The sequence below is a fragment of the Pseudopipra pipra genome, chromosome 1, assembly GCF_036250125.1.
Source record: "Pseudopipra pipra isolate bDixPip1 chromosome 1, bDixPip1.hap1, whole genome shotgun sequence".
Lineage (NCBI taxonomy): Eukaryota > Metazoa > Chordata > Aves > Passeriformes > Pipridae > Pseudopipra > Pseudopipra pipra.
Window position 1 is genome coordinate 9,007,173 of NC_087549.1, and position 23,914 is coordinate 9,031,086.

Genomic DNA, 23,914 nt, shown 5'->3' on the forward strand with positions numbered 1-23,914 from the left:
GGCAGATGACCATCTGGAAAGCAGCTCTGCAGAGGAGGCCCTGGGGGACCTGGTGGACACCAAATTGACCATGAACCAGCCGTGGGAAGGTCAACAGCCTTAGGCAGAACATTCTCATCAGGCTGAGGAAGGCAATATTTCCTTCCTGTTTAGTCCTAGTGAAACACATCTGGAGTACCATGGCCAGTGCTGGACTACTCAGTACAGGAGAGACATGGACATACTGGAGTTAGTCCAGAGAAGGCCTATGAAGGGCTGCCAAATAAGGAAAGGCTGAGAGAGCTGGGACTGTTCAGGCTGGAGATGAGAAGGTATGGGGGAGTGTGTGGGGTTGTAATCTGATAATTATATATAAATTCATTGCTGAGGGTAGTAAAGAAGACAGAGGCAAACTCTTCTCAGCAGTGCCCAGGGACAGGATGAGCGTCAATGGGCATGAACTGAAACACAGTAAGTTCCACTTAAACATAAAAATACCTTTTTTACTGTAAGGGTGAAGGAGCACTACAACAGGTTGCCTAGAGATACTGTAAAGTCTTCCTCTGGAAAAAATCTGACTGGATAAGACCCTGAGCAACTTGTTTTGGGTGATCCTACTTTGAGGAAGTAGATTTGAATATATGATCTCCAGAAGTCCTTTCCAAACTCCTTTATTTTGTGATTCTGCGACGGCAGTACATGTATTGTTTCAAGTATGCAGATATGAAGATGCTGAGGATCTGGAGAGCAGAACTAACATTTCCAAATCCAACCTGAAGATGATCACGTGGTCATGTGCAAGAAACAGCTCCTGTGATCACAATGTGAGACTTGGTTTCGTATATATGTCATGCCTATGCACACACTTCAGTTCATTCTGGCCTCGGGTCCTGGGAGGGACTTAGCTGCAGGCCTGTATCATAGAACCATACAACCGTTTAGATTAGCAAGGACACTTTATGTCATCAAGTACAACCATAAACCCAACCAAGTCCACTACAAGTCCACCTGACCTGGCACATCACTTCTTCATGAGAGTTGTTCTATGGGCTCATCACCATTATAGGGTCCAAAATTCAAAGCAGCAACTTCGCTTTTCCCATCTGGTGACATCAGGCACTCCCAGAGCACAAGCTTATGGCAAACGTCAGGCACATGCACACTCTGTGTTTCCTTTGGCAAACAATTCTGCCTCCACCTTCTAGATCTCTGTGATCTGTGCAATATTACAAGCGGGAGAGGCTGAAGAATATCAGTAATATGTGTCCTTTCTTTCCACCAGCAAAAAGATCTCCTCTACCAACCATTTGATTTCAGATGGTCAGATGGCTCCATAAGTGTTTGGAGATATCTGATATACTTGTGTGTGTACTGTGGGCTCTCTCTGGGTTTCTCAGCAGTCTTACCTGCCAAAGAAAGCTGGTGGTGGGTTTACTTTTAGGCAGTTTGCCTACCAATGCTAGAACAACATCTTGAGCAACTGACACTATCCTTCTTCAAAAAAAACCCATGCACTAACCTTCTCCCAACAAAGCGCTGATGATCTTTAAACATATTGTTTTCAGTCTCAGTGGATCCTGCTCATTTTCACTACTTCTGTAAGATAGAGGTTGTTCTAGAGAAAAAGAAGCTGAAGGAACAGCTGTGACAGCCTTCAAATAAGGAAGGAGTTGCTACAGAGAGGAAGAAATCAATTGTTCTCTTGTTTCATCTATAACTACCATGAGATGATGTGTTAAATTATTATAAGGAATAGTTACATCAGATAGTAGGAGAAACCTTGAAACAACAATTTAATAACTCTAACTTCAATAACCTCATTTTTCTTTGGAAGGTTTTACCCTAAGGTATGATTAGGCAGTTTAGAGGCATTTTTTTAGGAGTGATTTAGGCAACATCCAGGACCTACAACATAGGTTGTGACATATCAAGGTCCTCTCATGCCCTATTTTCTACAATTAAATTATACTGGCTCCTCATTCTGGCTACGATGCCAAGTGTTCCGAGCCCCAGTTTCCAAAGAAGAAAATAATTTTGTATTTATGATTGTTGCAGTGAAGCTGATGGATTAATCTGAACTAGTTTCATGTATATAGCCTGAAATGCTACAGCTTCAGGTGTTTATAGTTGTGGTTTATTAAGGATATGTTGGATAAAACATTAACCAATAATATTAGTGATGGCATAAGAAAATGACAGAATCTTATTGTCTCTTCCAACAACTGGTGAAAGGACTGTGTTGTCAATAGAGTCCTTTTGCAGATGAAGAAGCAGAAAAGAGGGAATCTATTGAATAAGTTGGGGCCATTTTTGCCCAGTGAAAAGTATTTTTCAGGTCATCATTTGCTCATTTTTTTTGATCTCCAGTCTTCCTCCTCTTATGTCATAAACATGGTCTGATTTGTTTTATTTTCATATGTATATAATATAAATTTATCCAGAGAAGCATTGTTATTATAGATTTTGTTCATTATATTATTTTGTAGTGCATATGCCACCTAATTACAAAGAATAAGAATTTTCTTGGTTGTTTCTGCTCTAAGAAAATATGTAAATACCTGTGTACATTAAAAGCTGTGTCTCTGAAATCTTTGGGACTGCAGCTGACTTTAGAACTATTCTTAGAGATATGGTGCACATGAAAATAATAGAAACAATACAGAAATACATAAGTAAATGTATTGATTTGTTCATGCTTGCTGAGTAGCTGGATCATCATTAAGAGATGGAAGAGTCCTGGTTCTAACTTTGCATCTGCATCCACCCTAAATGTGAAGGCTCATGGGATAGCTCCTCTCTTGCAAAGTTTCTTCTTGTGTAACACCCATAGTGGGTCCAATGGATGTTTTCTGTTATTGGAGTAGCAGCTTCCCTAGGGCTGAGCATCCCACTCTGATGGAAAGCAGGGAATCGGCTTTTACCTTAGAACAGACACAAAATATTTCCTTCTTTCTTCAATAAAGAAAAAGGCCTTAACAGAGCACAACTGTAAATGAGGGAACCTGGTGGTTAATGTTGTCTTAAAGGGCAATAATCTCTGACCTTACCAGGATATTTTAATCACGTTTCTCATGTTTTGAAGGGCAATTCAGTCTTTCAGCAAAATGCTTTCATTTACAGACTAGAAAATCAGTAGCAGCCATTCAGGGAAACTGTACAGATTACTTTAATGACATATTTTTAGACAACTATTTCTGCTCCTGCCAGATACAAGAGTATCTGAAACGTGAATACTTTCCAAATTCATGATGGATTTTTTTTTTTTTTTCAAGGTAAAGGATGGTATAAAACACACAGGTGAAATACAAGTGCTCTTGTTCTTCTTAGTGAAAGTTAGGTGGTAGGTAGATGTAGACCATCCTGGGGTTTTTTATTATTATAATAATTTTGAAGATGTGCATATTGACAGTTTATGGATTAGGATGCATTTTTTTCCAGGAATGTCTGGATCATCCCACCCAAATCCAGTGGTATTGCTGTGTTCCTGCAAGCCCTGGACTGGACTGGCTCCTGAGCTACCACCTCTCACAACTTCAAGTCCTGCTGATCAGTGATGTCTTGTGATCCAGAGTTTTTATTAAATACTGAAGTTAGCAGGAGCTGTAATCTCCCAGAGGAGGGATTTTGCAGCTCTGAGTGGCCATGACTCTTCCATTTCAGTTGAACTCAGTGGAAATTGGAAGCTGAGGGCTGCCATGTGCTGCCCACATGCTGTAGATGTGTTCTGAATCTGAAATATCTCTAAGTAACCACATTTTGCCTTCTTGGTGCCACCAGTGAGGTACTGATCCAAGAAAGGCATTTGCTCTCCCAAAAGTCTGAGCTCCTCAGAAACACAGTAGTTGCACCTCTTCACTGCTTACTAGGGAAATAGAAAAAATGTGAGGGTTGTGGTGTTTTTTATATAATCCACCAAGAACTGAAAATTTTAACACACAGATATAGACACAGACACAGACACAGACACAGACACTTTTTTTTTTTTTTAAAGCTAGCACTCCACAAAACTGTACTAGTTCTCCAGATTCGTGGTGCTTGTCTCTATACATTGTTCCCCAGTATTTATTTTTTTCTAGTGTCATCCTGTGAGGTATTTAAGTCTCCCTGTTCTACTTTTTTTAGTAGTATTTTTCTCCTTAAAAATAACTGGCATGATTTAGAGGCTTTCTCTTTTTTATAAACTCTTTGTGTAAATACTACATAGGAATATGTCAGAAGGTAAGAAAGAAGGCCAGAATGAATGTTAAAGGTTATTTATGATACTGATACATTGTGAATTTATGGCACAAAAATGTTAGGTTTATGCTCACATAATGAATAATTGTGCTGACTTTAATAAACGGATGTGGATGTTCATGAGGATGGTAACATTAAGAAGTAATTTGAACTTATTCTTGGTTTCACCCAGAATTTAATTTAGGTTACACACGTGGTTACTGTATGGTGTCAACCATGAGATGTCGGCTTAATATCAACAACTGCTGAGTTCATAGTGCTGTTTACAGACATGGTTTTAATCACTTTCAGCACCACACTATCCAAACAAAAAGAAAATAACTTGAAAAATGGGGCTTGGCTGGGGCCTTATTTTTCTTTAAGAAAAGAAAATATAATTTATTTTCAGTTTGAAACATTTGTATGTACCCTGGAAAGGGTGTATCTGATCAATGCTGACTGGCTGAGTGACAGAACTTACACTGTAGGAACTGATTTCATCCTTTTAGAGTAAAAAAATTTTAAAATTGTTATCAAGGAGACAAAAGTGATTCTCTAGGATATCTGTAATGCTTTGTTTCATTTGTGTTCTGATATCTAACAAATCAAAATTGTTGCAGGCAACTGCTTAAAAAGCCATCAGAGCCAGGAGGTATATCTCCATCAAACAGAGTGGGTTCTGGATTGAGTGTTAAACACTAGGAAGTGTCTCAGCCTGTCATTAAATGTGACCCTTCTCCTTACACTTCTTCATAGATTTAACTATTAGAGCTGTTTGGCTTTCAAAAAATGTTAACCAATTGAAGGATCAGTTTATAAAACTGATTGTCTTTTGCTTTCTTTTTTTAAGCTCAGAAGTAATGTTCTCTCCACTGCCTGAAATTCCAGTAAGAAATCCACTTTGTCAGCTAATTCTTGGCTGAAATTCTGGAATGGTTTTTGTGCCGCAAAACACCTTGTCATCAGCCTTGGTATTCATATGCCAGCATGTCCAAGGCCACACACAATTTCTTTTCAAGCACTGGTCTGCTGAGTGCTCCTAAGAAAGCAATGTTTACATATCCTGACGGCAGCTATATTGATTTAAATATTGGATCAATGCTCACCAAAACCAAACACTGCTTTGTCCAAGAAAATTTCCTTTTGAAGACAATGACCCTCTGTGTGAGCAGGTTAAGACTGACCTTGCTCCAGAGTGGCTCCTTTACACAAAACTGCAAAAATGTGGACATCATTATGGCTGTGCATTGGATCAAACCCTCAGTGAACTGTACAGAGCTGTTGTGATGTAAACCATCTGGGGGGCTTCTCTTGTTAATGTCCATCAAGATTTAATAGTCTCCTGCAGCTCTCCCTAGTATCAGCAGGATTCATTATTCAACATCAGAGATAGCAGTTTTGTCTTATGTCATTTATTTAATATTCCATGAACAGACCAGTTTCTGTTTCTCATGCTTACACAATCAGGGAAAACAAAGGCATGGTTTGTATTCTCAGGCAAGGAGAATTTGGCCAATGGTAAATATCAGGGTTTGATATTAATCCCATCCTTGTTTTAAAGCAGAGTAAGCCACTGCCTTCAAAGCAATTAGTCCTAGGTCACACCAGTGTTGGTGCAGAATGAATCCTGAGCTATATGTCTCTTCTGCTAGCAAAGTGTCAGGAGAAGCCTAATCCTTCATTATTTATCTGGGGTGTATTCTGCCAGCCAAAGGACTGAATCAACTCTTTCCCACAGTACTCTGTACTTTTGATGTCAGTTTGACTTCTTCTAGCTCACCACACTGAGGCATTCACCATGACTAATAGCAAAACAACACCCACAGGTTTCACAAAGGAAAATGTTTGTCCTTGCCTAAGTCTCTGAGATAAAGTTTTAATCCAGCTGGTCTGGAATGTTGTAACTTCTCATGGCTTTTCTCTGGTACATTTCCATCTGCTCCCATGTCCCTTCCCTATTTTCTTCCAGGATATCTCCTGATAGTTTAAAAAAATTAAGATAAAGCAGACTTAAAGAAAATATAAGTAACGTTAGATATTAATAAAATTCCTGTTTAATCCTGAGTGATTCATCTCTTCTGCTGTGTCTAAGCTATGTTTGGCTCACCTTTTGGAGGACAAAGGCTCCTGGGCCCTATTACCCAAACCCCAACCATTCTAAAGTTTTCCTTGCAAGTTCATCCGTATCTTCATGGGCTCTCCATTTCCTGCGGTCCCTCAAAATCATATCAGTGCTGTTTCTCAGTGTGGTTAAGGATACCTGAAATTCTGTGTACACTGAAGTCAGACTATAACCTACTGCCTTTATTGTCCCCAAGATTTTTCCAAAGAAAGGACAGGTTTCATGTTTACAGCCCAACATTAGCATCAGGGATAGCTGAGAAAATGAGCATTTGGGTGTTTTTCAAGGGATATTTGAAGGTTTTACTAGGAAAGGAATCTAAAATTGGAGTTGTTGAGTTCTACCTTTTCGTGGTTTTCAGAAGGTCACCAGAATCAGCAACAAATCAAGATACCAAAGGAGAAAATAAACACAGAGAATATACATTTTTACTGGAGTTTTCAGGTCACTTTTCAAAAAATAATTTTAAATGGAAACAGAACAGCCATAATGAGAGAGAAGATATTTTCTGTATTTTTTTCTGGGCTAGCAAACCTTAAACCACTTCTAGGGACTCTAAACTTATTCTTGTCTCAGGCATCAATCAGCTGTAGATTCAATGGGCAAACTCTGTTACCAGTTACACCTGTGCAAAATGGCATCCACTTATAGGTGCAACCGTGGGGAAAAGTTAGTCTTGTCATTGGTCTGCTGTTAAAAATGCTGATAATAACATGTAAAGAGCTTTTGTTTCCAGCATTGTTTTGGCTTTTTTTTTTTTTCTTTTTTGGGCAGGAGGGGTGAATAGTTTAAAAAAAGAACAGCTGTGGGGGGTGGTTTGTTTGTCAGCAGGTATCACTGATTAACACACAGAGCTGATTAGTAGAGCTTCCCATCAGAGTAGAAACAGACTTTGAAGGACAAGGGTTGTTTGGAAAAGGACATTCAACACTTTGATATCCCTCAAGCATTTTTTTTATTACCAGTATTTTCAGTATTATTTCAGTTAAACCTATTAACTTTTTAATAAGTATTATTCTCACTCTCACACGGACTGGAGTGGCTTTTGTAAGGTTGTCTATTTCTTGTTAAGAGTCCAAGAGTAGAGGGCAATGAAGGTGGTGAAGGGCCTTGAGGGGAAGCTGTATGAGGAGCTGCTGAGGGCACTTGGTCTGTTCGACCTGGAGAAGAGGAGACTGTAACCTCATTGCAGTTACAACTTCCTGCTGAGGGGCAGAGGAGGGGCAGGCACTGATCTCTCCTCTCTGATGACCAGTGACAGGACCCGAGAGAATGGCTTGAATTTGTGTCAGGGAAGGTTTAAGTTGGATATTATAGGAAAAGGTTCTTCCCCCAGAGGGTGGTTGGGCACTGGAACAGCCTCCCCAGGACAATGGTCACAGCACCAAGCCTGACAGAGTTCAAGGAGCCTTTGGACAATACTCTCACACACATGGTGTGACTCTTGGGTCCTGTGCAGGGCCAGGAGTTGGACTTGATGACCCTTGTGGGTCCCTTCCAAGTCAGCATATTCTGTGATTCTCTGATTCTATAAAGATCATTATGTTCTGCTGTTACTTTCTTTTTTCCATTGCAATACCAAAAGGGAAAAATGCATAATCTTGCTTCTCTCTTCCTCCTATGACCACAAGATCTGGACTCACATAGCTAGGAAGAAAAATGAAAAACTTCTTTTGTGCATTCTGTTGTTAGAGCTTTGTAAAATGCACCAAAGCAGGGTCACCTGCACACAAATCATGACGATTGCCAGTTCCATTGGGAACAGACAGGGAATATGGCCTGCAGCTAATTTCTGGGATATGAATACATTTGAGCAGATGAAAACAGCATTAAGGTATGTCAGAAAAGATGAACAGCTGTCAGCCCTACAAACATAATTATTGTTCACTCAATTTTGACATCTTTGGATAAGGGCCATTATTCAGAGGAATAAAAACAGCTGTGCAGAACACCATCCCAAACCCACTTAGCAGAAATGCACACTACATAATTTTGTTTTCCTTAAAATGTGGTTAAACTCTTTTCAGTGCTGCAAAACAACTATGATGAAGGCTCTTTTTTTTCTTTTTCGATCGTTGCTCCTAATCAGCTACATAATCTATTAAGGGAACTATTAGGTGTTCTTCTGCTTTGGCTATCTTGTATTAACTTAGGTAGAACTATTGTGATAATTTGAGGAAAATTTCCAGAAGTGACTTTCACTTTAGACATTCTATTTTTGGTTGATTAAGCTCATCCTAAAACTCAGTGATGCTCTCAGACTTTTCTAGACCATGTGTCAGCTGGAATTTTTTGTCACTGAGATGATTTCTAATGCCTGGTCCCCAAATACCGGTATATCTCATTGGAAGACAGTTATTTACAATTAAGATATCCATGCATGTAATGCAAGGGCAAAAATTAACATTGGGTAAGGATTGCTTCAAAAAAACCCGCAAGCATTACTTTTGATTCTTAATATTCAAGGATGTTGCGGGTGTACTTCCCCATTTCAGATTAATTTCTTTTAAATCTTTGGTTAGATGTTGTAACTTTTATTCTAAATAATTAATTTCTATAGTGGCTTTAAATGAAATGTGGCTTCCATTGAACATAATTACTTTGGTATTTGTTTTGAACAATAAATATTAATCTTGTAAAGGAGGTCAACTTCTGCACAGAACCATTGAATCATAGACTATTCTGAGTCGGAAGGGACCCACAAGGATTATCGAGGCCCAACTCCTAGCCCTTCACAGGATGATTCCCAAGAGTCACACCATGTGTGTGAGAGTATTGTCCAAATGCTCTTTGAACTCTCTCAGGCTTGGTGCTGTGACCACTGCCCTGGGGAGGCTGTTCCAGTGCCCAACCACCCTCTGGGGGAAGAACCTTTTCCTATAATATCCAACTTAAACCTCCCCTGACACAACTCCAGGCCATTCCCTCAGTTCTCTCACTGGTCACCAAGAGAGAAGAGATCAGTGCCTTCCCCTCCTCTACCCCTCGTGAGGAAGCTGTAGACTATGATGAGGTCTCCCCTGTCTCCTCAAGTGCCCTCAGCAGCTATGGGTTCCTCTCTAGGCCCTTTACCATCTTTGTAGCCCTCCTTTGGACCTTTTCTAATAGAGTTATATCTTTCTTATATTTTGGCTCCCAAAACAGCAAACAGGTCTCAAGGAGAGGCTGCACTAGTGTAGAACAGAGCAGGACAATCCCCTCCCTCGCCTGGCTGGCGATGCTTTGCTGGATGCCCTCCCAGGACACAGTTGGCCCTCCTGGCTTCCAGGGCACTGCTGACTCATATTCAACTTGCCATCAGCCAGGAACCCCAGCTCCCTTTCTACAGCCCTCTCCCAGGTGCAGAATCTGGCACTTGTCTTTGTTGAACTTCATACGGTTGGTGATTGCCCAGGTTTCTCTGTAACTTGTCCAGGTTTCTCTGCAGGGCCCCTCTGTCTTCAAGGGAGTCAACAGCTCCTCCCAGTTTAGTATCATCAGCAACAGAAAAGTGAAGGGAAAATTTTAAAGTCAGACAGAGCTTCATGAGTCTGAAATATGAAAGTGCAGAAAGGGAAACCACAGCTGCTTTACGCTTCCTTTTGAGCAGCGAGCTGGGAAATACTATCACTTCATTTCCTAACTTTCCCTGACTGCCACAGGCTGCTTCCAGTGTGTTCTCTGCTGTGAAGACATTTGTGCTGTGCCTTGTTTTTTGCTGGTTTTTGTGTGTTGTTACAGGATCTACTCCTGGTTAGACAGCACAGGTAATTTAAAATCTTTCTGTAGAACATGTGCTGTAGTTTCGAAGTTATATATATTTGGAGAAAACAGATTCCTGTCTGAGCCTTTTATGCTTACTTATAAACACACTAAATGAGGTGATGTTTTTGGACAATAAAATGATGACATCTGGAAGGTTTGGCTTTAGATTTCTTGTTGTAATTATCCTGCACTACAGCTATCTCTGAGTAAAGGGAGAAGGTACCTAACTAGCACACAGAAAACGCTGAATGAAGAGGGTTATTCATGTCAAAAAGATAAGATTGTTCTTTGTAAATGGCAACATTTCAGGTATCTGCAGGTAATAGCACCCCGTGTGTAAAATGGTAACAAAGGAGGGATGTGCTTCTCAGTGAACAGGGAACATGATCACCAGATTTCATTGCATAGTTCAGGATCATTTCCTAGATGAGAGTCAGATAGTTCAGGAAAGTACCCTTAGCCATGGAGAACAGTTACTAAAAAGTGAAGATCATTTACCCATCCCTGTCCCTTCTCCCGTATGCATGGGTTATGGCCCTGCCACTGACATTTTCCCGTCATGTCTATTCACTTTAACATCTATAAAAAACCCAAACAAAACACCTAAAAAAGGTTATCCAAAGGTCCAGAATAACTTTTTTTTAATTAAAATTATTCCTGAACTCTAAGTTGTAGACAAACTCGAAGGGAGTTAGAGGACATGGGCTGAAAATCTGGGGCTGCTCAATGGCACTAGCAGGGTTATGTATTTCCTTGATTGCCTCTGTGCATCACTCCAGCTGTGTCAGCCCTATGTGTCGGATATGATATGATATGATGATATGATTTTCTTGAAAGATCTCTTGTACCACACCATCTTGCAAAAGTCTTGCCATAGTTGGTAGCTGACTTACCAAATTTGTATGATTTTAGCTACCTATAAGCAACTTAATCAGATATTTGATTGTCTGCATTTCTAATAGATTCAGTGAGAAGAAGAAAGAAATAGCTCTTTTTCTAATAGAAAATTGGACTCCTGAATATTAAAGATACATATTTTCAAACTATGTCTTGAACTAGAACAATTGATTTTATGAAAACATGTCATTGTTCAGAATGAAAATGGTGTTTGTTTTCTAAATAATAAGCAGCACAGGAGCAGTAGGCATGTTAGGATATTCTGCAATAGGATGGAAAAAATTGTGTGTGAAACCACTAGCTCTCACTGAAAGTAATCTAATAATTTCTTTTGGTACACCTTGTGTTTTGATAGGGCAACCTGGCATGCAGTATGCAGGTTTCATGCACCTTAAAGGTCAGACTGTGTCCCTAAGTACATAGTGAAGACCTCTCTAAAAGCAGCAAGATCAGTCTTCTCAAAAGGTCTCAGCTCTCCTAGAGGCATAAATAACATCTGAGTTTTTGAAGAACCAGCCAATGTTCCCATGGGAGCTGTGCACAGCTGAACCACAAAACAGTTCTAAACACAAAATCAGATGGTGACACTGGTACAAATGGCTCCTTTCACATTTAGCAAATCAAGGGTGGGTGGGGTAAAGCACTGCTCTTAACCATCATAGTCTGGGCTTGACTAAATTTACTATGAATAAACATTATGCTATTCTCCATCTCTGTCTTCTCAGGGGTATGGTGTATTTCTGTCTTTCAGTGAAGTGTGTATATGTAGATCAGATAAAAGAGTAGCACTCACTCCAGCTGTAAGTAGGAGTTAAACAGCTGTTGTACTTATGCACTGGAAAATATAGAGGATCAGGGACAGAGGAGCTTTCTGGAAAGCCACGGAATCAGTTTGGGCACCTTTGCAGGCCAGATTGGTTTCCAATAAAAGCTGATGGAGAAGCACCCACAAACTAAAACAAACCAAATACCCTCCTACCATGGTCATTGGCATTTAGCAGTCAGACACAGGAGAAGTCAGAAGGAGTGAACCTGGAGAATAAAAACATGATTACAAGGTGATTTAACAATAAGGCAGCAATGATTTCAGTTTAATGAGTTGGCAGCAGTGCCAGCTATGAATGTTCACGTGCTTCCTCTTCCCGTGGAGGCTGTGCTGTGAACTTAATCAGACGACTGCTCCAGATACGAAAATCACTGCCAGCGCCAAATGTTTGTTTTTCAAGTTGGCCAAGTTCCCTGATATAATTCACAGTATGGTCCCACAAATAATTGATCTGGCACAACAAAGGGGAAGCTGTACCGAGGGATCAAGGTGGGCAAGAGGCAGTGCAGAGAAACAGGTACTTACCAGTTTCTCTGCCAAGAGCTTTGATTCATAAAACCATGCTCTCAGTGGGAAATGGAGGCTTGCTGCAGCCCAGCAGTGAGAGAATGGTAAAGTCTGTGCTGCCAGATGTTCCTATTCTAGACAAAGTAGAGCATTTTGGTCTTCTCATGCAACCCTCAGTTCATTCCTGGTGATCAGTTCTTATACCAGCATGTTATTTTCCCTTGATTAAACACAAGCAAGAGGGTGATGGAAGAGGGAGAGAGGACAATGGGTTTTCTGAGACATTTTAATTATAAAAAACACAACCTTTTGGTGAGCTTCTATTTTTAGTTAAACAAATAATGATGAATCAAAATGCTTCTTCAGTCTTAATTATCCAATAATAATTACTATAGCAACCAGTTGTTTTATGTGGCATATGCTGAAAACGTTCTTAAAGAAGCACAACAGTTTTTACTTTTCCAGCTTTCCCAAAGCAGACAAGAACTACTCTACTCTGTTTTGAAGCCAATCCAAAATTAGAAAGCAAAATAGGAAAATAATTAAATAATTTCCCACCAGCTCATTTCAGGAACTAATGAAATTCGTACTCTTTAGGATTGATAGACCCAAAGACTGTCCAGCTAGACAATACATTGAAAACCATTTCTTTGCTTCTCACATATGTTTTGGTGACATCAGCCCCAGCACTACTCTGTTTCTGTGCAGCAGAACAAAATTACCTGCTGAAGAGGTTAATAATAAATTTATTTCTGCAGAGCTCACTAAGGTGTCTTTCTGCACTTGAGGTAGTAACACACAAGTTCAGTGTCCTTCTGAATTTCAGAATTGTTTCTAAACTTTATCAGCCTTTTCTCCGCTGCCTCCACTGTGCTTTCCATGTGGATGTATGCTGCTGTTGGCTCAACTTCATGATGATGCTGCTGTTGGCTCAACTTCATGATGAAGACTGCCTGTGGCAATTGCTGTCTTTTAGGGCCAGCTATCAATCAACATATTTCCAATCCATTGGGTTTGTTGAATGTTCATAATATTCACTTTTCCTTAGGTTATGGGCTCTTTGGAATTGCTGAACTCAGTCAATCTCTACACACTCCATAAATGTCTATTAGTGGCTGGCCTGATGATTCTATATTTCCTGATGGACAAAACAAAAACTCATGGCAAAACTAAAACAGAGTTCAGTCATGAATTTCAAAGTTTTGAAAATTCTGGCATTTGCAAACACTTCTTTAACTTGTCCCCAGTCATTCATAAACTCACAGGATTCTGTGTAAATTCCAAATGAAAGCCAACTCAATTAGGTGCTCTGAATAGCAGAAATGCCCACAAATTGCTGTTATGTCTAGTCCGGTAACTCACCTGTGCTCTTCTGAACTTTTTGTTTCCTGAACTACATCCAATTTTGTCTTTAAAAGCTGTCTGTGACTGATTACCTACCACTTCACAACAAGCTTGGGAGCTACCTTAGCATATTTTCAATGAATTTTCCTTTTCCTGTTCTCTTGCATTACTATACTGTATCTGCTTTGATTATAACTTCTTCCTGACCAGCTGTGTCCAGTAACTTTTAATTGTTCCTTTGAAATCTGGTGGTTCCCAAATCAACTCAAAATGTTAACTTGGTTTCAGTTGTCTTGGCAAAGCCCTTCTAATACAATGAGTAGCAGACACACATGAAATTATTTGAATCAACATGTGTTGTCAAATTTAAACTAAGCTTATTTGTCTGATTCGCATCCTCTCCTTTCATAATATTTCCATAGCATGGAAACATAGCTAGTTTCCATACTGATTTTGCAAAGGGCTCTGGGGTACCTGTATGGAGAACACTTTATAAATGTAAATTTATTTAATGAGTGAACTAAGTTCTTATTCTCCTCCTATGAGAAACTAAAAGCAGAGTTTTGGAGTAAGAACTTCAATGTTTGCTTCTTCTTGGGCCCCTCACTTCATAAAGGATGTTGAGGTGCTGGAGTGTTTCCAAAGGAAGGCAACAAAGCTGGTAAAAGGTCTAGAAAACTTGTCCTATGAGGAGCAGCTGTGGGAATTAGGGTTGTTTAGTCTGGAGAAGAGAAGGCTCAGGAGGGACCTCATTGCTTTCCACAACTACCTGAAAGGAGGTTGTAGAGAGGTGGGGGTCAGTCTCTTCTGCCATGTCTGAAGTGAAAGGACAAGAGGACATGGCCTTAACTTGCACCAGGGAAGGTTTAGATTAGATATCAGGAAAAAAAATTTCCCTGAGAGAGCAATTAGGCATTGGAATAAGTTGTTCAAGGCAGTGGTGGAGTCACTGTCTCTGGAATTGGCCAAGAGGCACCTGGATGTGGTATTTGGGGATGTTTTAGGGGTGATTATGGGGCTGAGATTCTTGAAGGGCTCTTCCAACCTTGATAATTTTGTGATTCTATGATTCTAAGTATCTCAATGATCTTGTCAAGTTACTTCCTTTAGCTCTGTTCATCCTATTATGTGATTATGTGCAACTGCAGGTTCAGCAGAAATAGTGGTGATTGTGTTACACAGATATTCCAAGGCAGTTGGTGATGGGTGTCTTCTTAGCATTTAATAAATATTCAAGAAGCAGACCTCCTCAGAGCCCTATTTAACATCAAAATGTATCATTCATGGCTTTTTAGGATCACTTGATGTGTCTACTACTATTGCTTACAGGAGTGCTGTGCAAGGTACAAATAGACTTACAAACGTTGTGAAAATATTTTCTTCTTTTCGCATTGCACCCTAACTGCCCTACTATGTAAGCATTGATTATTTTCAGGTGAGTCAAAAAGATATGTACATCCTCTAAAATCAGTCTGCCCTGGCTTGTAGGTTGTAGAAAATAATCTAAGAATTCTGGAATTGGCCCTAGTAAGCCCTAGGAAAAAGGAGTGGCAATGAAGGATTCAAGTCTCATATGTCTTTTTTATTCTTTTATTAAAATGAGCTACTAATTAAAAATTAGTATGCCTTGCAACTTATAGTGCTTTACTCTTTGGATTGCTTTCAATCGGACTAGTAGTTGTAAGAAAAGCAGATTCTGCCTCTGCATAAGCTGTTGTTTTACCTGTAACGTTTTCCATTATTCCCTTTGTCCAAATCAAATTATGTGCTCATGAAATCTAATTGAAGGCCAAATTCTAATGCATTTGCTCTAAGGAGATCTGCTGAAGTGAGCGGCAGTAGTCCTGAGTGTTAGCAGAGATGGGTGACTGAAATGGCCTCACAACGAAATTGCAACTGTGAGCAAAGGAGAGCACCTCGACACTTTCACTGTGGAAATGCACATTTCAAATATTCTGAAGGGATTTTCTTTCTTTTTCATCCTCTAATGTAGCTTTCCTAGTGTGTGTGAACACCAATTATCAGTTCATGTAGAAGTTAAAAGTCAGTCAAAAAGGCGTGAAAGGCTGACTCCTCCAGCCACCTACAGCTGATTTCAGTTGTCCTGCTGAACAATGCAATTCTGAACTAGTACTAATCTCATGTCAGCTCATCATACGCCTCCCAGTAGCCTGCACCAGAAAGGAGTTATGTCATAGCTGAATTAATTCATTCTCTGATTTATTTTGGAGCAAATGCAGAGAATACCTGGGGGAAGCTGGCCAGTCCAGGGCAACCTGTCTCCAGTAAAACAGGGTAAGGTAGATATCGGGGAAAAGCAGTAAGCACAGAGGTGGAATAGTGATAAACACAGAGTGACTAAAGAGTCTCAAATTCCTCCCTTTCAAATAGTAAAAGTAAGGGGTTATATTTTAAGACAGTAAAATCAAGAATGGTGAGAGGCAAATGAATTTGAAATGATTAGTCACTGTTTATAAGCATAATGCAGCACTCAAAGAAATTATAAAGCTGTGAATTAAAGCAAAAAAAGAGGAAACATTTTTATCATAAAGTGCCTAAATAAATTGTAAAAATCTTTGTTATTGAGTGTCATAGGGACCAAAAGTTCAATTAACTTGAGAAAGGCACCAGAAAAGTTGTGCAGCACTGGGTATACCACGTCTAGCTGTAAACTGCAGGATCCTGGAGGCCAGGAAGGTGCAAGGATCATGCTAATCATTCCCTACTTCTCACAAGCCTAGCCTAGACATCTATTACTGGATAAAATTAAACAAAACTTCATCTGAAGTCAGGATATGCATTATTATTTGATCACAGCTTACCAACTGCAAATTAATTCCCTGTACTATAGTAGAACGATACTCCAGTTTCAGAAATATGGCAATATATAAAGTTGAAGTTTCTTCTAGATGCATTTGGTTTCATATCAGATCTCACTTTCAAACCCACATGACTGTGGGGATTGCAGATCTGAGTCAAAGCATCACAATGAGATTAGAGAGTCTTCTATTAGAAAAAACAACACTTGGATTTTAGGAAGACTGATTATTAGATAATGTCAAGAAAATGCGATGTCTAGCCCAAATTGTTCTGCAATCACAGATTGCTGGACTTTTCAAGACTGTTTTAACAAAATATCGCTTAATGCTTGCTGTACTTTTGTACATATTATCTGCTGTTTTATCCTTGTGCTCTTACCTAAGCACTCTTTGTTTTCACTCTGTGTTTGCTTGAGCACTCTGTGTTTACCAGAGGCAGTATTCTGAATGATGAACACCTGATCTGTCTTAGTGTAGTAGTTCTGGTGTTGTTATGATCCTGTAGATATCAACCAAAGCTATCAGAGCCTGGGTGCCTTTGAAATTTCAACCAATAACAAGGATGAGATATTGGATAAAGTGCTGAGATTCCATGTCTGTCCTGTCTCTAGTGCAGTCAAATATTGCCAGTTTCTTACTCTCCCAAACAATCCTCACTTCAATGGTGTTGATGTGCCCTCCCTCACAAACATGCAGAGCACAGAGAGATATCTGTGAAAGACAAATAAGCCACTGAAATTTACACTGTCCAAGGATCCACTCCCATTTGGCTCTTTTGAGTTCACATGGAAAAGGAAGAAGCTGTGACACACAAGGAAATATTTTCTACGAGGAAAATGAGTTCAGCTCTTATGTAGACTTCAGCAAAGAAAAAGTCTGTGTACACAGGCACTGGCTAGGCAAGAATTTGGTTATCCTTTCAGCTTCCCCTGTCGAATGGTTCAGAATTCACATTGTGGAAATTTGTGCTTTGGGATCAGCTGAAAATGAATTTACATAATTTGGTCAATAATAACACAATAGCTAGCATCACTGATACTAATTCTTAGTTAACTGACATTCTTTGTTTTCCTTAATATGGCTTGCTTCCCAAACTAAGCCATGGAACAAATCACAAAGTTGCTCTTGCAGGACAGGCAGTGCAAAACCAAATTGTTAATTATGTTTGTAATCAGTCCTGGCTAGAGCTCTGTGAGTCAGTTTTTGGAAATATCATTTGTGGTTCAACTAGAGTTTAATCCCCCAAATGCTGCATATCTCATCCTCAAGGCAGATATAATTTTGCAAGTTTGATGCCTCTACTTAAGATCTAAGAGATTCTTTTACGTAAACTTTCCTAACTGCTATTTTTGCAGCCTACAGAGAAGTCATTCTCTCTGCCTCTTTCTTTTTTTTTAAACAGATATTTTTGCTTCTCCTGTCTAATCAAATCTTATTTGTTGTTCATTGCAGATAGCAGCTCAGGCAGTGTTATTTATGTGTATGAACACTGCAGGAATCTTCATTAGCTACTTGTCAGACAGAGCACAACGTCAAGCCTTCCTGGAGACCAGAAGATGCGTAGAGGCCAGACTGAGACTAGAGACAGAAAACCAGCGACAGGTATTGGAGAAACAATCCGATTTTTGTATTAACTGGTATTGATAATTGTACAAGACCGGGCTTTTGTCTGGGCCTTGCTGACTCCAATGTGATGCCACTTGATCTATGCAGGTTAAATGAGTTTTATGCTGTTATTTTGCTGGTATGTATTGCTTGCGAGTTGATATGACATCCTAAAGATTTTCACTGGGAATCAGGATGAATAGAGAGTGGCTCTTCATTGTCCTTTCCCATAGAAGAGGCCATCAAATGAAACAGCAACTGGCAGGTGTTAAAAAACCCAGTTCTTTACACAAGAGGGGCTAAGCTGGGGAACTTTGTGTTTCAGAGGTTTAGGATAGTAAAACTTGTATTAGTCAAGTGAAGGATATTCAAGAACCATCTGGATGCAATCCTGTGCCTTGTGCTCTAAGATGACCCTGCTTGGGCAGGGAGGTTGGACCAGATGACCCACTGTGGTCCCTTCCAGCCTTATCTGTTCTGTGATTCTGTGAGTCTGTGAAAACCAAGTTCCTGGAAGTGAACCCAGTCGAGGCAGAGAAAATACTGAAGCGTCACCTCTGGCTCACAGAGGGATTTTTGCAGCTGGAGCATCACTATATGCTTTCTTTATTCTCAAACTCCCTCTGAAAAGATATGATCAACTTTTGGTTACTGTGTGCCATAGCATACTGGGTCAAGCGAACTTCTGATCTGAACAGGTATGGTTGTCCTTAGATACATCATCTTTTCTAATCCAAAATAAGAGGTACTGGATAAAAAGAAGTTTGCTGCTTATTATTTTCTACCAAGGGAGCAGCAATGACATGTAGTATGTTATATGTATTTTGCATTCCCACTGAAATATCAGAAGGTTTGCCTGTTGTTTAAAATCTTGTATTAAGATCAAAATACGACCTGTATATATAAATATATATATGTTATGCTGCTAATTCATTCTCAAATGAATGTAGCTATTCATTTTGCCTTTTTTGTATAAATATGTATATTGATTCCCAAATTTATTTAATTTGCCCCTTGAAAGCCATACTCTTATACAGAGTTCTAGGAAGATGTCCTATTCTAGACTTTATTGACTAATGACTCAGTATGAATATATAACTGTGCTGAGTAATGCCAGGTACTTCTGCCAGTATATCTCTGTAGCCATTGCTGACTGAAGAGGCTTAGAGGGATGTTATCTAGGATGCACTGTTCTCATTTGAACTGTAGAATCACATTTTTATGCCTTTTGGATTCTTTCAGGGTGAGGTTTTTTTCTTTTTTATTCTTGTCTAATCTTTCATAAACTATTATTTTGTAATCTTTATTTTTACCATAGTTTTCTAGAGTTCATCATAAAAAACTTTATAAAACACTAACAAAAGATTACCTTGTTTCCTTGTTCCACATTATACTGAGGATTTTCCATTAGATTTATTTTATCCTCTCATGGGAAATGAAGTTTGTACACAGACAAAGATTTTGGGAAATTTAATTTTGCTGAACTTGTACTTTCTATTAGGAAAATGAAGACAGATTGTTTCCATTTGGTGGGAAGATTTTTTTTTGAGAGGGGAAAAGTAGTGGTTGGATCTGAAATATTTGCTTTTAATCAGTCAATGTTGAACTGTGCATTTTGTCTTGGCCCAGTGCCTTGCAAGGCTTTGGGGCTGTAATGTTCCCTGAGGGCAGAACTTCCTGGAGACTTACCTCACCAAAGCTGAGACTCACCTATAACCAAACAAAGTAGTATGTCACAAGCATCATATGACTGGAAATGTATAAGGGAAATTGTACTTTGGCCAAGGAAAATGCCCACAGGAGAAAAATATGGACAACAGGACATCAAATGAAAGATCTCTTCTAAAACTCAATTTAATAGTAAATGAAACCAAAAATTTAGGTACAGAACATTTTGAAATATTTTTCATTAATTTTTTTTGGAACTTTGAAACTGTGTTATTATGCACACCCATGTATATATTATTAACAATAAATTATAACAATATTAACAAAATATTCCAATACTGGAACATGTTGGGGAATGGAGAACCTGTTTCCCTCAGTCTTCTATTTTTTCCCTTTGCTTCTGCAGTAACATCTCGCTGAAATGATTTTTAAACATATTTACCTTAAGAAGACTGGCAAGGTCACATTTTAGGTGACCACTTTTTTTAGCAGCTTGCTTATGCTGACTTGATCAGTACACAGGAAGTAATTCAGTGACTGCTAATATTTTTCTCTCTTGAAGACATATACTTCATAATACATGGAATCGGTGGTTCACATGAATGTAAAAACCTTATTACCTGTTAATGCTTATCACCTCTTAAAAAGCAAGGATTAAATCCTGATCAAGTAGACTAAATTAATTCTACACCTTTTTAGAAAATAACTCTAATATATGAAGGGGGGGGAAAGGTGGAAAAAGAGTGTGCAGGACAATAGTTGTGGCTTCTGAAAATTTCTAAAAATATGGTTGAGGAGCTAAAAATATGCAGAGAAAATAGAATAATCATTATTTCTGTAATTCTTCCAGACAATAATTCCAGAAATTCCAAATTCTGATCCACTTCAGTTGCTTTCCCCTTCACTTCCCATAAACTGTCTAAACTAAAGATTTCTTACAGGATGGTGAAGTATTTTGTGGCTTTTGATGGTGGTACTGCTACATTTTATAGTAATGGATTACTTAATTTAAATCTCTAGAGCCTTCTTTCATCCCCACACAGTTTCTGCTTCTAAAACTGAAAATAATAGATAATTACAATGGGTAATTGTATTAATATGTCATATATATGGCACCTCATATGAACTATGACAGCTTGACAGATAGGTCCCTCTAGAGTCCAGTTTTGTCTTTACCTTGTTTAAATCAAAAGACAAGTAAAATTAAAGTAAGAAAAAAACAACATGAGCTTAAAACTACAACAAGGAGTGGTATGCTCATCCACAAGCAATTGCTGAATAAGGCTCCAATTTTATATAATCATAGAAGTTATATAAATGCTTCAGACATATTTCTATTCATTACTGTGCATTATTAAAACTAAGAAATCTAGTTTCTGCCCTCTCAAAATAACCTTCCAATTTCTCAATAACCCTTAGATTTATAATCTCTAATCATCTGTCATTCTAATAACTATAAATGCTACTGGTATCATGCAGTATTGTACAATGCCTAAAAGAGTCAGTCATAGAAAGTCACCCGACTGTAAGCCAAACATTTTATACTCTATGTTTTAGAGACAAGCAAGAGGTACCATCAATAAGACAGAGCTGTAAAAGGAAACAATAATACTGATAAGTAAAGATTTCTGTGTTTTTTGAGAACCCTCTAATGAGCACTTGTAGATTTTCTGGAATACAAATATATTTTCTACTATATCAGCTTCTGTTTTGTGGTGAAAAACAAGAGATTGTTCTGTGTTTCCAGATACATTTCATACAGATGAGTTAAGGTTTTTTTCAGTTTCATTCATTCACTTGCCATCATTGTATAAAGTGCAATGAAAATAGAAGGTGAAACAATGAAAATTCCACTAGGGATGAAAAAACTTTTTTGTGGTTCTTCATGCTACTCTGACCTGAAATTTGGACAGTTAGATGTGATAGTGTGTTTTTTGGATGTCATTATTTTCCAGCAGTCTCTCCATTTTATGGGGTTTTCAGGGTTCAAGAATTCCTTGCTCTATTTCACTATTACTGTAAAGTTTCCCAGTTTGACAGTCAAAGCCATTTTGTTGTTCAGAAATGTCTGGGCCTATGGTCTCTGTAAAAATGAATTAGCTCCATTGTCTCACTGTCCACAAAAAATATCTTCCAGTGCAAGTTCAGCTTTTATGCCAACTTCAATTTATTCACTTTTTACATGAGAAGGAAGAGGATGAAGTGCCGACCTGGATGATGGAAAAGACTTTATGTTGCCTGGCTGGTCCTTCCCTGGCCACTAGGAAACGTGTCTCCAGTTTTTAGGTGACTCAGTTTCCAGTGTTCATGTTTCCAAAAGCCTATACAATAAAATTCCTACATATTTTTACCTCCTTCCTCCCCCATCATCATTTGCTCTCAACAAGACTTTAAAATAAAATTTTCACAAGTATTTCAGAAAGTCAGGACTTTCAGTCGTATTTTCAGATTATCAAGGATCTGATTTTTTTTATTGTTATTCTTTTGTTTTTAAGCACCTGGGGTTGCTAAAAGTACATATTAGCATTTTCAATTACAATGAAATTTCTAACTCTAATTACTCTATTATTAAAGTGAACTGTAGTGTGGCTACAAAGGAGAATTACTCCAGCAGTCATTGTTAATGATGTTTATGCACTTAACTGTATGGTATTATCTGTGTGACACCATGTGGAAATTCCAGCACTCTGTGAAATCGAGGGGAACATCTGTGTCTACTTATTTCCCAATTTTCATTACACAATTAGAATTTTGGTGAAGATCTAAAACATTTCAGAGCTTGACATACTAAAAGGAGACCCGACTGCTGATGAATACCAGAAAGACTGTATAATAAAAAGATAGAAATATCAGAGAAGCAAGCTGCAGAAGAAAGCACAAATGTGTTGTAAAAAAAGTCTCAGTTTAGCAGTTATTGATAAAATAATGACTTTAAATATTTTCTGATGATTGTAGTTAGCTGCTTGTGCTTGGGTTGTATTTGTATCAACCAACCAAATACAGTAGCCATAAAATGTCTTCCAATTTTGTATTCTACACATTGCAATTATAAATAAAAAACAAACATGAGGTTATCAGTTTTCATAAGTCAAATTTATTCCAATAATATCATAACTCCACTACCTGTTTGAAATTTTGGGTCAATATTTTCATTTGATATCTATGTACTTCAAAAATGTTAACAACCAGTGCTATACTTTGTTAATAACCACTTCAAAGACAATGTCTTTCTTTTTACCTTGATTTTACTCAAGGACACAGCAGGTAATTCTGCTTTCATCATATCTGGGCAACAAAAATAGAAACTAACTCACTTTTGTAATTAGCTACTGAAAACTTTTCAAAAACAATGCACATATAAGTTCCCTCATTGTGAGAATACTGTGAAATTGCTTTAATGAAGAGCAGGAACCTGCACTAAATTTCTTTTTCATTTCTATTTCTCCTGATACAAAATCCCTAAGTTTTAAATGTTAAGTCCATGACATGTTAAATCCAGACACATATTGAATGTTGATGACTTTATGAAGAATTACATTTATAATATATGCGTGATGTCCTAACTTGCTCTTTCTCCAATCTCTACTTGAAATTTGTTTAACATTTTAAACCCTGAAATACTATCATTTAATTATAAAGAGTCTCTCAGATAACTGTGAGACTGCTTTTTCCTCCCCCACATATACATATGCCAGGCTATAGATATCTGAAAACTATTATTGTGCAAGGAGGTTAATATTTGACTAACTGAAGCTGGAAATGGAGGCTTAAAAGGACTAGACAGGGAAAATCACAGAAATTAAATGGCTAAATTTATTAAAGCTGGAAGGCTATAAAAATCAGTCCAGCCCTTACCCTTTATCTTGTAATAAGACTGAACCATTGCAGGACAGCTATTCAAAGAAAAGTCATTTTACTCATAATTAAGAAACTTCTATGTCATGGCCACACTTCTACTCTCAGTCCAAGACCTCTCCAAGACTAATAAAGCCTGGATAAAGCAATATGGATGGGAGGTCGCTTTCAAGCTAAATAAAGTTGTTCAACTGTATAGTAGTAACATGAATAACCTGTGCTCTGAACTAATGTTCAGAAAAACTCAACATATAGCCTCTCTGGAACATTTTATTTGCATTATTTCTGGTAAATTTAGAGCACCTAATAGCATCTTATGAAAGAAGGATCTTT

General features: G+C 38.4%; 1 protein-coding gene across 2 annotated transcripts in view; it reads left to right on the forward strand.

Annotated features, from left to right (window-relative positions):
* ADCY8 (adenylate cyclase 8) overlaps positions 1 to 23,914 on the forward strand; it is a 128,673-nt gene that overhangs the window by 13,971 nt on the left and 90,788 nt on the right. For both annotated transcript variants that reach the window (XM_064644684.1, XM_064644694.1), the window contains exon 2: positions 17,906 to 18,055. In XM_064644684.1, coding sequence (XP_064500754.1) covers positions 17,906 to 18,055 — 150 coding nt within the window. The remainder of the gene's footprint in view (positions 1 to 17,905; positions 18,056 to 23,914) is intronic.